Source organism: Pollicipes pollicipes, unplaced genomic scaffold, assembly GCF_011947565.3.
Source record: "Pollicipes pollicipes isolate AB1234 unplaced genomic scaffold, Ppol_2.1 Scaffold_7231;HRSCAF=8579_pilon_pilon_pilon, whole genome shotgun sequence".
Lineage (NCBI taxonomy): Eukaryota > Metazoa > Arthropoda > Thecostraca > Pollicipedomorpha > Pollicipedidae > Pollicipes > Pollicipes pollicipes.
The window spans coordinates 41,620,592-41,632,929 of record NW_023597034.1 but is presented as its reverse complement, the minus strand read 5'-3'; the positions used below and the strand labels follow the sequence as shown (position 1 = coordinate 41,632,929).

The window sequence follows — 12,338 nt, the reverse complement described above, 5'->3', positions numbered from 1 at the left end:
GAGAAACCAAATTTACAGAGTGTGTGGACCTACTTAAAACATAAAGTTACTTAGGTCAAAGTTTGAGGTTTCTAGGTCACCTTTGGGTCAAATAAGGTCAAATTCCAGGTTGGTCTCCAGCGTTCCCCTAGAACCTAGATGACTGTTTCTAAGCAAAAGTTGACATGCTCAGTTAAAGTCAGTGACCTTGTTTGACCTCTCGAATGTCATGGTGACCAAAATAATGCAAGACTGCTCTGAGTTTTGCATTTGAATAGGCGCCAAAGACTACACTAGGCAGCACTGTTTCTAACAACTTAATGTTGACCTGGGTCGTCTCAGGTCAATGACCTATTCTTAACTCTAATAACTCCATGGAGGATGTATGATGCGGCCCCTGCTATTAATACATCGAAATGAGCACCAGAAACTATCCCATACAGCAGGCCCTATAGTAATAAAACGGGTTGTTCTTGACCTTGGTCCGACCTTCGTACCTGACTTGAGGCCGACACAATTTGCTCGTTCAATATTTGTGTTGCCTAAGAAAGCATCTTAGAGATATATGGCCTCGTCTGACACTCCGTTTTTGCATCAGGTTGAGCGAATCTCCAGAAAATGAATTTGCCGAAATCATGGCCTGGCTGACCTGCCATAGGTCAGCGACCTTACAAGGTACATCTAAATTTTTGATGCCTAGCGATACACTATTTGATTGGTCGTAAAACATTCTGGGAAAATCTTCGTGGGGCCAATTTGACCCCCCCCCCCCCATCCGAGCGCGTGTCAGAGGCATGATAACGCTGAAGCAGTGACTGTCGAGCATCGTCCGTTTTGGGGTATGTGGTTCCACTCGTCTCTTGTGGGACGACGGCTTTCAGAAGCAGTTCTCAGGGATAGCTTTTGAACCGCCTAAGGCATGTGTTGGAATTGTAAGTAGTTAAGCGCTGACATTTGCGCTGAGTAGGCAAGCCCTAACACGTTTGTTACAGCTTCTTCGCCGAGATCATTCTGGTGGTACGTGGTGCGGTGTCGGATGGTATGCGCTTCAAAGGACTATCCCGTATTGATTTGCCGTGTCTCACCAGACACGCAAAGACAGGTCACCCAAGACCAAGCTAGGTTAAAGGTGTCAGTCGCAGACAACTTAATTTAGTGTTGACGGTTCGGGAACTGGGATATATCTTAGGCCGTATCAACCGATGTTTGATGCGGTTTAATAACCGGTTTTCAGCGTCGTTTCTTTTGATGTTGTATCATGCTCAGTTCTTGAGAGATTGAGGTGGGACTTCACACACATGATTTGACTTCGAAAGCCGGATTTGGCTTATCACAGACTTTACCCAATAATGCTTGCCTTACAATTATTACACGATTCGTTGCTTTATGGGCTACACAACGTCGCTTTCCTCAAGTGCATAGCAGGCTTAGCTCTAAATACAAAAAGGGACACCCATTCACTATTTTCACCCCGTTAACTTCGGTTCGCCCATCAGATATGGATTGGACTGGTGTTCATTGACACAAATCTGATTCGGTTGCACGCAAGCTTTCCGATGCTGCCTTCCAGTTCGCTCTCGGCACGTTATTTTTCTAGATAACAGTGAACGCTAGGCTCTCTCTAACGAAGATAAGAAAAATTTCCGTCGTTCTCAGTTGCATAAGAAGCCCATAGTGGGGCTACAGAGCCTGTTGCTATGAGATAACGACCTACTCCGCGACAAACCGGGTCATTCAACAAAAAAGTGACTTCTTGCTTTTGATTAATGCGTCTCAGAATGTTTACAACGGTGGCGTTGTACCTTTACGGAGCATGTGATAGGCAAAATCGGTTGCACTCTCATTGGCTCTCGCCTGACCAAAGGCCTATCACAATTCTACGTCACCCGGCGTTCTTGAAGCCTGCCATTTTCAGATGGAGCCGCGAGGAATGCGTGTCACGCCGTGCAAAGCAAATTACGACCGAACTATATAAACTTAACAGGTATAATGCAACTTTGGATGCCTTGTTCCAAAATCCGGGCGTGTGCAGGTGAGCCAGTAATATGGGATCAACCTCAGAATTTGGTCATTTGGGTGACATCCCAAGTATCTACCAAGAGGTTGTAAACGTGAGTCCTGGCGTTTGTTTGGGGTCGGAATGATACAAACCAGCAAAACATACGCGCAGGCGTAAATGCAGTCGTAAAGCATGATTTGACCTGTAGAACTGGACGAGTGTGATGTGCTGTTAGTTACTGGCGCTATCATCGTTTCTTTTGTGGCTTGGGGCGGGGAAAAACAGGCATAGTTCGAAAAAAGACTCCACATGTTGACGTGCGTTTCTAAAACTATATTTTGGCGGTGGTCAACGATTAGGTTAAGGAGCGCGTTCATCTTACATCGTTTGGAGTCAAAAGTCGTTTGTGAATATGTACAGTGTTGCAGTGCATTTGCCCCTCAGATTGATGCCTTGATGAAACCTCATGCATACAGTATGCCTATGCCGATTATGCAACTGGCGGTTTGTGTGGTTTTTATGTCTATCTCAGGTCCCGGGCACTGAATCATTACCCTCGGATATTGCTCCCTTGCCGACGCGGCCCTGGTATTCAACGTGGCTTTTACTCGTGCTCAGATGGCGTCACATTTTATGTGGAACCTGGTGGCTTATGTGGAACCTGGTGGCTTATGCGGAACCCCGTCCACCATGAGTTTGCCGTGGTCGATTGTCCCCTGATATTCGGCTGCCACCCTCTCGTCTTCTTATGCAACTGCGCCCGTCTGCCGTCCTTCTTTATGTAGAGTTGTGCATGCCACACACCCCATCACACCACAGCGGAATATTATTGCAGCCAACCACGGGGAAGAACGCCCCCGGCTATTGCGGCTCCACTTCAGTGCCAGCACGCTCAATCCCCATTTTTGCTGATACTGAGCTGCCTGTGGAGGAAAATGCCGGGGTCTGTGGTTAATTCAGGTCGGATGGATGCAGTATTACTGCGCTTGCTATCTGTCATGTTCGAGGTAGTCCGCCAAATGGCGTGCATTCATCCCTCAGATTCGAGTGGTCTGAACGGGAGGAATGAACCCGATTCTAGCCTACAAAAAACGCTGGCAAAAAAGAGCGCCTTCTCAGAGGGGACCCCTTGCCCGCTGATCACGAGACGGTCGGCCGCCACGCGGACCGCGGTCGCAAGCTCCTCCGCGCCGCCACCTCCCCGCTGTCGACCGTTCCAGGCGCTGGCGCTGCTCAAGGACAGCTGCCTGCTCTACACATCCCGGGCCCAGACGTACCTGAAGCTGAACCGGGCGTCGGAGGCCCTGCAGGACCTGGACTGGGCGCTGCGGCTGGACGAGACAAGCCTGCGCGCATGGATCCACAAGGGCAAGGCCCATCAGCAGCTGGGTCAGCTCCAGCTGGCCGTGCAGAGCTTCGAGAAGGCCATCAAGCTGCACCCGGACAACGCGGACGTGGTGAGAGGTGAGCGGAATGTGAGAGATGCGGTGCGAGAAGTGAGGCGTAAGAGCCTGTCTCTGACAGCTTAATTGTCAACCATGAATGGCGGGTACAAGAGGTGCGAAATGTGCCGTGCCTTTTGCATTGCATCAATAATGCAACTTATGCAAGCCGAGAGGTGCGTTCAATGCCGCTGCAACTTCGATAGCACGGGCAGTGCATTTGTGTCTGGAATGCTATTGACGACCAGCGCGTTATGGTGAGAGCTGAGAATCGCCCAAGACTGGGAGCGCGACCGTAAATGGTCGGCGTGCTTCACCCCTGGCACGTTGTCAGCCTCCGACTGGCCGTAAATCTGCAGGTACCGCTCACGGTCGCTGGGCGCCGGCCGTGGGCTGCGGGCGCCGGGTTCAACCGCGGAGTGAGCTGGCCAGGTGGCGAGGCTCCGCCTTATCTGGTCATCTGGGCGGACCGTTTAGCTGTGTCCTTCGCTGCTAGGGGCCCCGGGTGCTGTCGCTAGAAGGCGCCATCATGCGCCGTTATGATGCTATCGTGTCCGATAACGTGGTTTTATTTGGGTCACATTGGTTTAGTTTGAGGTAAGCGTTGTGCCTGAACACAGGGTTTGGGCTTCACGCACAGCGTCTTGGTCCATGTACAGGGTCTTGGCTCACGCACGGGATCTTGGAGTACACGCGCGGTCATGCGGCATTCAAGAGCGCTATGCGGTTTGTAATGCACACAAAACGACGGAAGTGTTATAAAGACACATACTTTCATTGTAACTTGTATTTCTTCCGTGCTGCGTCACAGTTAACCAGGACATCTGTGCGACCTTTCACCGCAATGCGCTTTTAGTTAGAATAATCCATGCCGTTTAATCGAAGTTCCGCACATTTACACAAGGAGGACACGTGGCATCGTTGTCAGACATCTGGTCAGCCCTTTGAGCTATGAACTGCGTGGTACAACCAACCATGCATTGTAGAGGCTAGCTTTATAAGGAACCCAAGACTGAAGAACGAGTGGCTGCATATATCGCTATCTCCCGCGTCGTCAGGACAGGTGAAGCTGCCTGACAACGCCTTCAAATCAACGCTAATGTGCTTTGCATTGCATGACTGTTCATGGGCACATGACCACCTCCTTGATGCGTTTGTAACAGCAACATCAGCCCACGATGTTCTGCGCGGGCTCATGGCTATTTGGGTACACCAGTGCACACGGATGCCGGCAGAGCCCGTGCCACATTCACCACCGTCAAAGCAGTCTGGACCGCCCAGTTGCTGGAATCTTGGGACAGGCCGTGGTCATGGCTTTTATTGGCGTGGGACGCTCTGTTCTGTATTCAGAATTTCCGCGTTCACTGGAGTGCTAGACAAAAATAGTAAGACAAAAGGCCCTGTTGTTGCACGGATTGGGACTTCCCTTCGGTCTGCTATCTTCACAAAAATGTTGCCTTTGCGTGACGAGGGAAAGGCGTTTCGTCTTTCGTTTTCCTCCCGCCGCATTCCTTTTAAGGTCTCAGGGACAACACTGTTGTTGTCGCCGTTCCGACATGGATGCCATATGCCTGATGCAGTCGGCGCGCCCTAAGCGCAAGTCATCATCACACGTCAGCCAGAGTCTCGTCAAGTGACTGAAATTGGCCTCGGTATGCATCCACGCCTGCTGGTGGCCCCTTCTTCATCGCCCTTCACTCTACCCTTCCCCCATCGCCTCTCCGGCTCCACGGCCCACCACTCCGCCTGCCTCGTCGCTGCCCTCCTCTGCGCCGCCCGACGCGCGCACGTTATGACCGTATCAGAGTACGTCTCGGCGTTGTTTACCGTCACTGCCGGACGTGACCTTGTCGGCGGCTCCTCTCCGGTTTCGCGTCTGACCACACCTAACGAGCGGCTGCCCGCCGAACGCGGCAGGAATGCTATCTAGGTCGGGGGCGCTGGCCCACGGGCCGTGACTGACCGCGGCCGCTGGAGATGCTGGGTGGTCCTGCTCGCCCGCTGCTGCTGCTCTGGTCATGGATTTTCTATGTGATGAAGAGGGTGATCCTGTCGTTGAGCTGTAGGCAGGTCTTGTTCGTGTGGCTGCACGCGGGCGACTAGACCAGCTACAAAAACCAGGTGGAGAGTGCCGTGAATCAAAGTCGTGATGTTGTGTGGCGTTATTTTTCCGCGGCGTTACTCGTGTTCCGCGGCTCTTGTTGAGCTCGTAATGTTAGCGCGCGTCTTATCGCCATGTCTCGCTGCTACCTCCTGAGCCACGAGCATGGCCGAAGCGAAGCGCTCTTCTGAAGACCTTCGATTGCATCCAGCTCGATTGCGCACCTGATAGGTGTGACCAACTGCTTCATCTCGTGACTCTGCACCTGCGGAGACCTGACGCCTGACACCGTTCTCAGTCTACATCCGGGATATCGAGCGGGCCAGAGAGAGGAACGCCAAGCCGGCAGACGAGATGCACTACTGAGCTCGGGGAGGAGCCGGGCCGCAGCACAGAGAGCGTCGCGGGAGTCGAGTCACGGCAATGCGGGAGTCCGCCGTTCGAGTCACCCCCGCCTGTGGAGTCAAGATAGTAAGAGCACCGTATCATGTGTTGTCGGAAAGAAGATCACTGGGATCGTTGCAAAGGTACGCGATGCGCGGCGAAACGAGAGTCGCTATAACCATACGAGTGGGGGTCAAAGCACTGATGATTGAGTCAAGAACAATGTGGTTCGCGATGACTGGGACATTGCGAATAGGTAAGTGTTTGACCATCAATTCAGAAGACTCAGAAGACTTGATTCAGAGTCCTCTAAATGATTGGGAGCTAATTTCGTTTTATTTCTGGATTTCAGATGCATTGATACCGGCGTATGGTTCTTGATAATATGTGACCGTGGTTTGTTTACTGTGAACAGTGCATAGATTCGCAGCGGACGAATAAAAAAGAACAACTAGCGTGCTCTTTCGGTACATCAGAAGCGCTCTGCGTTATCACAATTTTTGAAAGCTTGGTAGCCCACATAGCCCGCGAGGGCGTAAATCGCGCGATGGACGGGGTGGCAGTCAGGTAACAATGCCAAGTATTGCTTTTGTTTTTACGTAGTGAATATAGCTGATACTGTAGTGCAGGAACGAAGGAAATCGCCATTTGATGACAGACAAAACATGCTCACACTGATCGTCAAACGATGCATTTAAATTTTCAAACTGCAAATGCATGTAAAGAAGATCGCGCATGACAAACCTGAATGGATATGCACCTTGCAAAAAACTTCAGAATTTTCTGGCTCATGGCTTTTTTCGTGTTGTCACTCGTTCGCTCTCACACGTTTTAACATGATTCCAGAATGTGAGCTTCAACATTTGTTCAACACCTTTGGTCCACCCAAGCTTCAATTGCTAAGAAGCAGCAACATGCGTAGATGGGAGGTGCTGCTACAGTGAACACATGCTGGTTACATTTATTACAGTGGTGTCTTACGCGTGGTAAATTATATCGGACCATTCTTGAATTACAACTTTTCCACTGCTCTGCATTGATCGGAAATGAAAACTTGTCTAGGGCTTAAATTTGTTCTCATCTATAAACAATATATTCATTATGAGCGGATAGGTCGTGCCAACCATCTGCCCATCACAAATCTAATCAGACCAAATCAGTGAAACTGGATGCAGTTATGCAACACCACTGTCTGATAAGTGCAGCACTGTTGCTAAATTGGGTTTTCATTTTTGAGATCGACCATCGCGTGTGTCACGATATGAACGTGCGAAGGCTGCTGTCGTTTCTGTTGGCGTGGCCCGCTCATGCAAGCTCTGCGGACACGGCCCTGGGCGTCCCGCCTGATGGGCTTTCCCACTGTGCTGACGATTTTGATCGGAGCAGCTGGAGCACACCACAAAAGTGAGCCCGGAAAAGTGGTGCTGGAGTTGTTGTGCTGACAGCAATGGGCCCCAAACCTGCCAGCAGACACGTGGTAAACGATGCTGGTGAGCAAATACTGGGTATGTCGCTCCAAACATTGTGAGCATTGAGCTTTGGCAGCGCCGCTAAGGTTTGCTGAATCAAGTCGTTTAACCATTACCTATCAGCACATGAAAGGCCGATCAGTGTCAGCATATGAACGCCAGATGTATAATGAGCATAAGGCCTTGAACAAACCGGAAAGCCTTGCTTCCTTAAAGCAGGCTGAAAGGATAGCTTTCCCCACGTAAAAACCTTCCCATACTTCCAAAAACTCACCTTCCGATCCGTAAATGCTCATGCGTACATGCAGCGTGAGCACGCTAGTTCATGGAAAAGGTACACATGTCCTGGTAGAAAAAGGATTCATCGTGAAATAAGCTTTATGGGCAATTAGAATACGTAGTTTGTTTGTCATGCAATACCTATGCATGATATCTACGTATATTTCTATTCGGGAGGGGCTGGAATGTAAAACATCTGCGTATCTATCTGGCAGGCTAGTGGGCAGTCCACAATTCCCGTTGATGAACAATCCAGCCTAGCACGGTGCAACATCGCTAGATCTTGATCTTGCAAACAATGGGAAGCCCATCTACCGAAAGTTTTCCCTCTTGCCGCATTTTGAGTAGAGCCATACTGTCGCCTTACTGAGATAAACGACTGGCGGTAAGAAAAAAAGGCCGGTTGCTGTCGTTGAATGGTTTGCTAATGGGATCTATATTATTTGATTTCGTCGCCTCGTAGCAAGGTCAGCTAAACCTGCCACAAAAATGACCCACTTTGAAATAGCTGGCCTGACAGTAGCATCGAGGTGGTTCTTTTTTATGCTTACGTCCGAACTACAAAAATACCCGATTAAGCTCAGGTCGCCTCTGATTTGGCTTTTCTATTGGGCCGTTTTTAGTGGTGCAGTTGCCAGGTCGTGGAAAGTTGTAAATGGGCTATTTGAAGGTTCTGTCCCGCTCATGTCGTGAACATTTCACATTACATTTGACTGTCGCTATCAAGCGTGGGTTATTGACATCATCCCCAATGTTATTGGACATCCTTTTATCTTAATGTCCATGTAAAAGTGGAACATTGGGCTGCACTTACTTCTTCGCTCCTCCTCTGAAGCCAACGTCCATATAATCATCGATGCTGGGGCCGTTTCAGTCATTTGAACCCAGATCGCCGAAGAGAAAAGGAACCTCTGAAAGCGCCGTTCGCAGAATCCGACCCTCCGTTGGCGCTGATGGACTGGGCTTTTAAGCGCTTATCTCGGACACGGTTGACGTTTGTCGGCGGGCACGGCCCTGGTGCCAGCGGACAATGGCGGACCCTGTCCGGCGTCTCCACGGCCGGCAGGACCACCGAGGGTCGGGCCGCGACGTGACCGGACCCGACCAGCCGGTCCTGGCGAGTCCGGTCCGGTCTGGCAAGGGCCTCGGTCCCTGTCGGCATGGCGTTTCGAGCCTCGCGTCCCATCACGCCTCCATCCCCTGGCGCTGAGGAGGCGGCCGACCCCGTCAGATCACAGGCCCGAGGGCACGGCCGTCACATTAGAGATTAACGAGTGGTAACCGCCAGCAAAACCACTTCGAAGGTAACAATCAGCGGCTCGGCCACGCTTCAAAGCGTGCTCCGAAACGGAGGATGTGAAACGAGAACCGGGTACCTCATCTTATAGTGCTGAGGTGGACGTAATGTAACCGCCATTGTTTTCCAGCCTCGCGTGCCGGGAAGACCGATGGCATTCATGAATTCCTAAACCACTTACATCATCACCAGAATGGGTTCATTCATCGTGACATTACACGCGTCTGAGCCAGTGCCACTAATCATCGTCACGTAACACAAGGAAACAAATGGCGACTAGAGCAGCATAGTGGACTTCTATGGTGGATTCTAAAAGCATAAGCGCTGTAGTAAAAGAAGGCTAGCGGAGTCGTAACGTGCACGGAGCCCATGCATTTTTAGATGCATGTATCAACAACAAGATGAGTTGTCTGTTACCTAGCAGAGTATACCTTTCGTAACGACACTGAAGTAAAACAAAAAAAAAACAAAAAAACATCTCATGCCTATTAATGTTTCCTTAGCGCTCTAATCAGCCGTAGCATGAGGTCCATACTACATGGTTCAATACCAAACATTGAATCGTGTGCTGTACGGGTCCGGACCGAAAGCAGTGAACCCGTGCTCGAGCGTAGCACGTAATGGCTCGCAAGGGGCAGCGGGCAGTAAGACGGACAGCAGACCGATTGCTCTCGTGAGGTGCGCAAATGGCCACGCAGCGGGTCGGCGCAGCGTTAAATACAGCCGGACCTTCTGTTTTGTGGGACCACACCTACTGCCGGCGCCGCTAATGCCGGCACGATAGCGTATTTGTAGTCCTTGTTTGTCGGGTTGCAGCGGCGCAGCCGGCGGGGGGCGCCGGTCTCACGGCGCCCTCGCCGACGGCCGGCGGGCGTCGGACGGGCCCGAGCCGGCCCAGCCTCGCGCCGCCATCCAGTAATGAACCGGCGTCGTAATTGTTACCGTTTCGGCGGCGGCTAACGAGCGTGTTTGGACGGCGACGCGGCCGACGCCCCGGAGTCTGCGTCGCTGGGGGGCGGCGGCGGCGCCTCCTCCTCTCGTTACGAGCCCCGCCGCAGCCCAAGGCGCTGTTGATTCACCCCAGTAACCGGACAGCGGCTCATAATGGTGTGGGCCGACGAAGGACGCCGAGGCGGCGCGCCTTGACCTGACCTCAGGCCGCGGCGCTCCTGACTCAGCAGCCGCCCCGACCGCCGGTCGCCGGCTCAAGCGGCGGTCACCTGGGCGAGGAGCCCCCGACAGATGATCTGTGAGGGTGTGTGTGTGGGGGGGGGGGGAGGGGGGCGTCCTGCCCCTCGCCGGCGTCCAGGTGAAAGGTAGTCTCCTGACACCGGCGTCACGCATGCGACGCCGACCCCGGCGACACCGCAACGCGGGACGGTGCCGGCCGCTGACGGCGCGGCCTTCACTCGCTCGCCACGGCTGCCGACGCGCAGAGGTAGCCCAGCGGTGAGCTATGGGTGCCGTCGGCCGGCGGCAGACGATCGGTCGATCTGACGACGCCGCCGGCACCCCCGGCGCCAGATCTAGCCCACCCCCCGCGCCGAATTCCTGCCAACGCCGCCACCTCGGGAACAATGAGAGCCCGGCCGTCTGGAGGACGTTTGTCGGCGTCGGTAGCTTCGCCCTCAGGCATCTGTTACTTCCCATCAGATGACCTTCCACGTATGTGCTCCACGTGCAGAAGCACGAGCCATACGAATGGGCGAGGGTGCCACGGCAAAATGGCTGTAAGAGATAGCGCCCATAACGATGGGAGGCAAGCTGACAAGATGACCCACACTTAAACACTTTTGCTCGGTTACGTTTTAAGATCTCAAGACCGACCTCAATTTTTTATTCTCGCCATGATGGCGCTGTCTGTACTCGCGTCTTTGGCAAGGGGACGGGTGGGCACCTCTTCGCAGCAAGGCTCATAGAAAGCCAGAACCAGCACACAAACCCTATGTCGCCTGGTGTGTAAGACATCAAATGAAGTCTTTCTTCGTCTCACCTCTTGGCATGGGCCAGACAGCCTCCAGATGAGGCAGCTGTAATGCTAGGGAAAACAAGATGAAGGATCGAGATTGGACACGAAATAGAATGGTACCTTTCCAGCCAAACGAGCACATAGTCGTTTGATGAGCCAGGAAACTTCATTGCAAGCGTCCTAGGTCTGGTGTGTGTTCACACGATCATCACGAGTCAGTGACATTGTTCGAACTTGAAAGATTCTCGACCTAATCAAAATGACCATTACGCTCAGTCAGCAAGAATAACAGGCGTTGCAGAAATGGTTCTGCAAGCTTCCGGGATGGCATTGTAGCTCCGTGGCCTGACATTACCTGCGACCACGTTTTGTAAAGCACGCGCAGTGGATCCACCATGAACAGCGCCACATTGCACGACGCTGCTAGTGATTGTTTTGCAGTGGACCAAATGCCGCTTGGGTGGCAAGATCAACCCGCCCGCCGGGACTGGGCACCTTACGGGTAGTAATAATGTCAATACACTTGTTTGTCACCTTTTACACCAATTTTACGTATTTTCAGTCGCTTTGCCCACGGGTGTCGATTTACAATCTTCGATGAGGCCCAATATTCCTGATGTTGAGTTGCCCCATATTGGGATCGACTCCCGCAATATTTTTAGCTGGAACATTACAAAAGCCCAGGAGAAAGTTAACTATCGCACAACAACTATCTTCCTTGGACATAGTTTGCTGGTCATTACGACAGGGACAAAATTACGACGTTCGATCCGATGAGAAAGCGCGCCAATTTCAGTTAAAAGGCCGCCAACCTTGCACAAAACTCAGATTTCGCTTAAGTGTAAATCGACCTATTGTATGCAATCACTGAAAATATCACAAGATATACACCCTGGGCCAGGTAATTTACAACGAAGAGTTCACCCTATCTCGTAACGCAAGCTCTGCCTCACTTGAGCAGCGTTTAGTGTGGGCCAGCGTGGCCTGTCACATACTGCGGCCATGACATTAGAACACTCAGCAATTCTATTGTTTTTACTTTTGCGCTATGATCGACATTCAGGTCACAAGTACAGTATAAGAAGCACTTTTCACATCTTAGGTTATTCAGCTCTCACAGAAAACCACTCGCCTAAACAAACAGTACAAGCCTTTGTGCTTTCTTTTAGTTGGAGCACTAACTTTAAGAAATGCACACTTGGCTCAGACATGCCGACGAAGCCATCGTCAGCGTCGAGACCGCAGATGGCTCCGATTGCTTCGTGTTCAGCTTCGACTTTGAGCGTTTCCACGGCTGGCCTCGGCTTCGACTTCGGCTTCGTGCTATTTGAAACGGTTGGCTTAGGCTTCGCCTTTGTGTCATTTTTTAAAGATCATTTCAACTTCGACTTCGGTGTCCAAATTACTTCGGAATTGTCA

The 12,338-nt window shown here is 51.7% G+C and overlaps 1 protein-coding gene across 1 annotated transcript in view; it reads left to right on the top strand.

The window, feature by feature from the left end:
• Positions 1-6,347, top strand: part of LOC119110556 (tetratricopeptide repeat protein 12) — a 28,085-nt gene extending 21,738 nt beyond the window's left edge. The window contains exons 5-6 of the mRNA XM_037234431.1: positions 3,199-3,442; positions 5,820-6,347. Coding sequence (XP_037090326.1) covers positions 3,199-3,442; positions 5,820-5,887 — 312 coding nt within the window. The 3' untranslated portion in view covers positions 5,888-6,347. The remainder of the gene's footprint in view (positions 1-3,198; positions 3,443-5,819) is intronic.
• Positions 6,348-12,338: the final 5,991 nt, after the last annotated feature.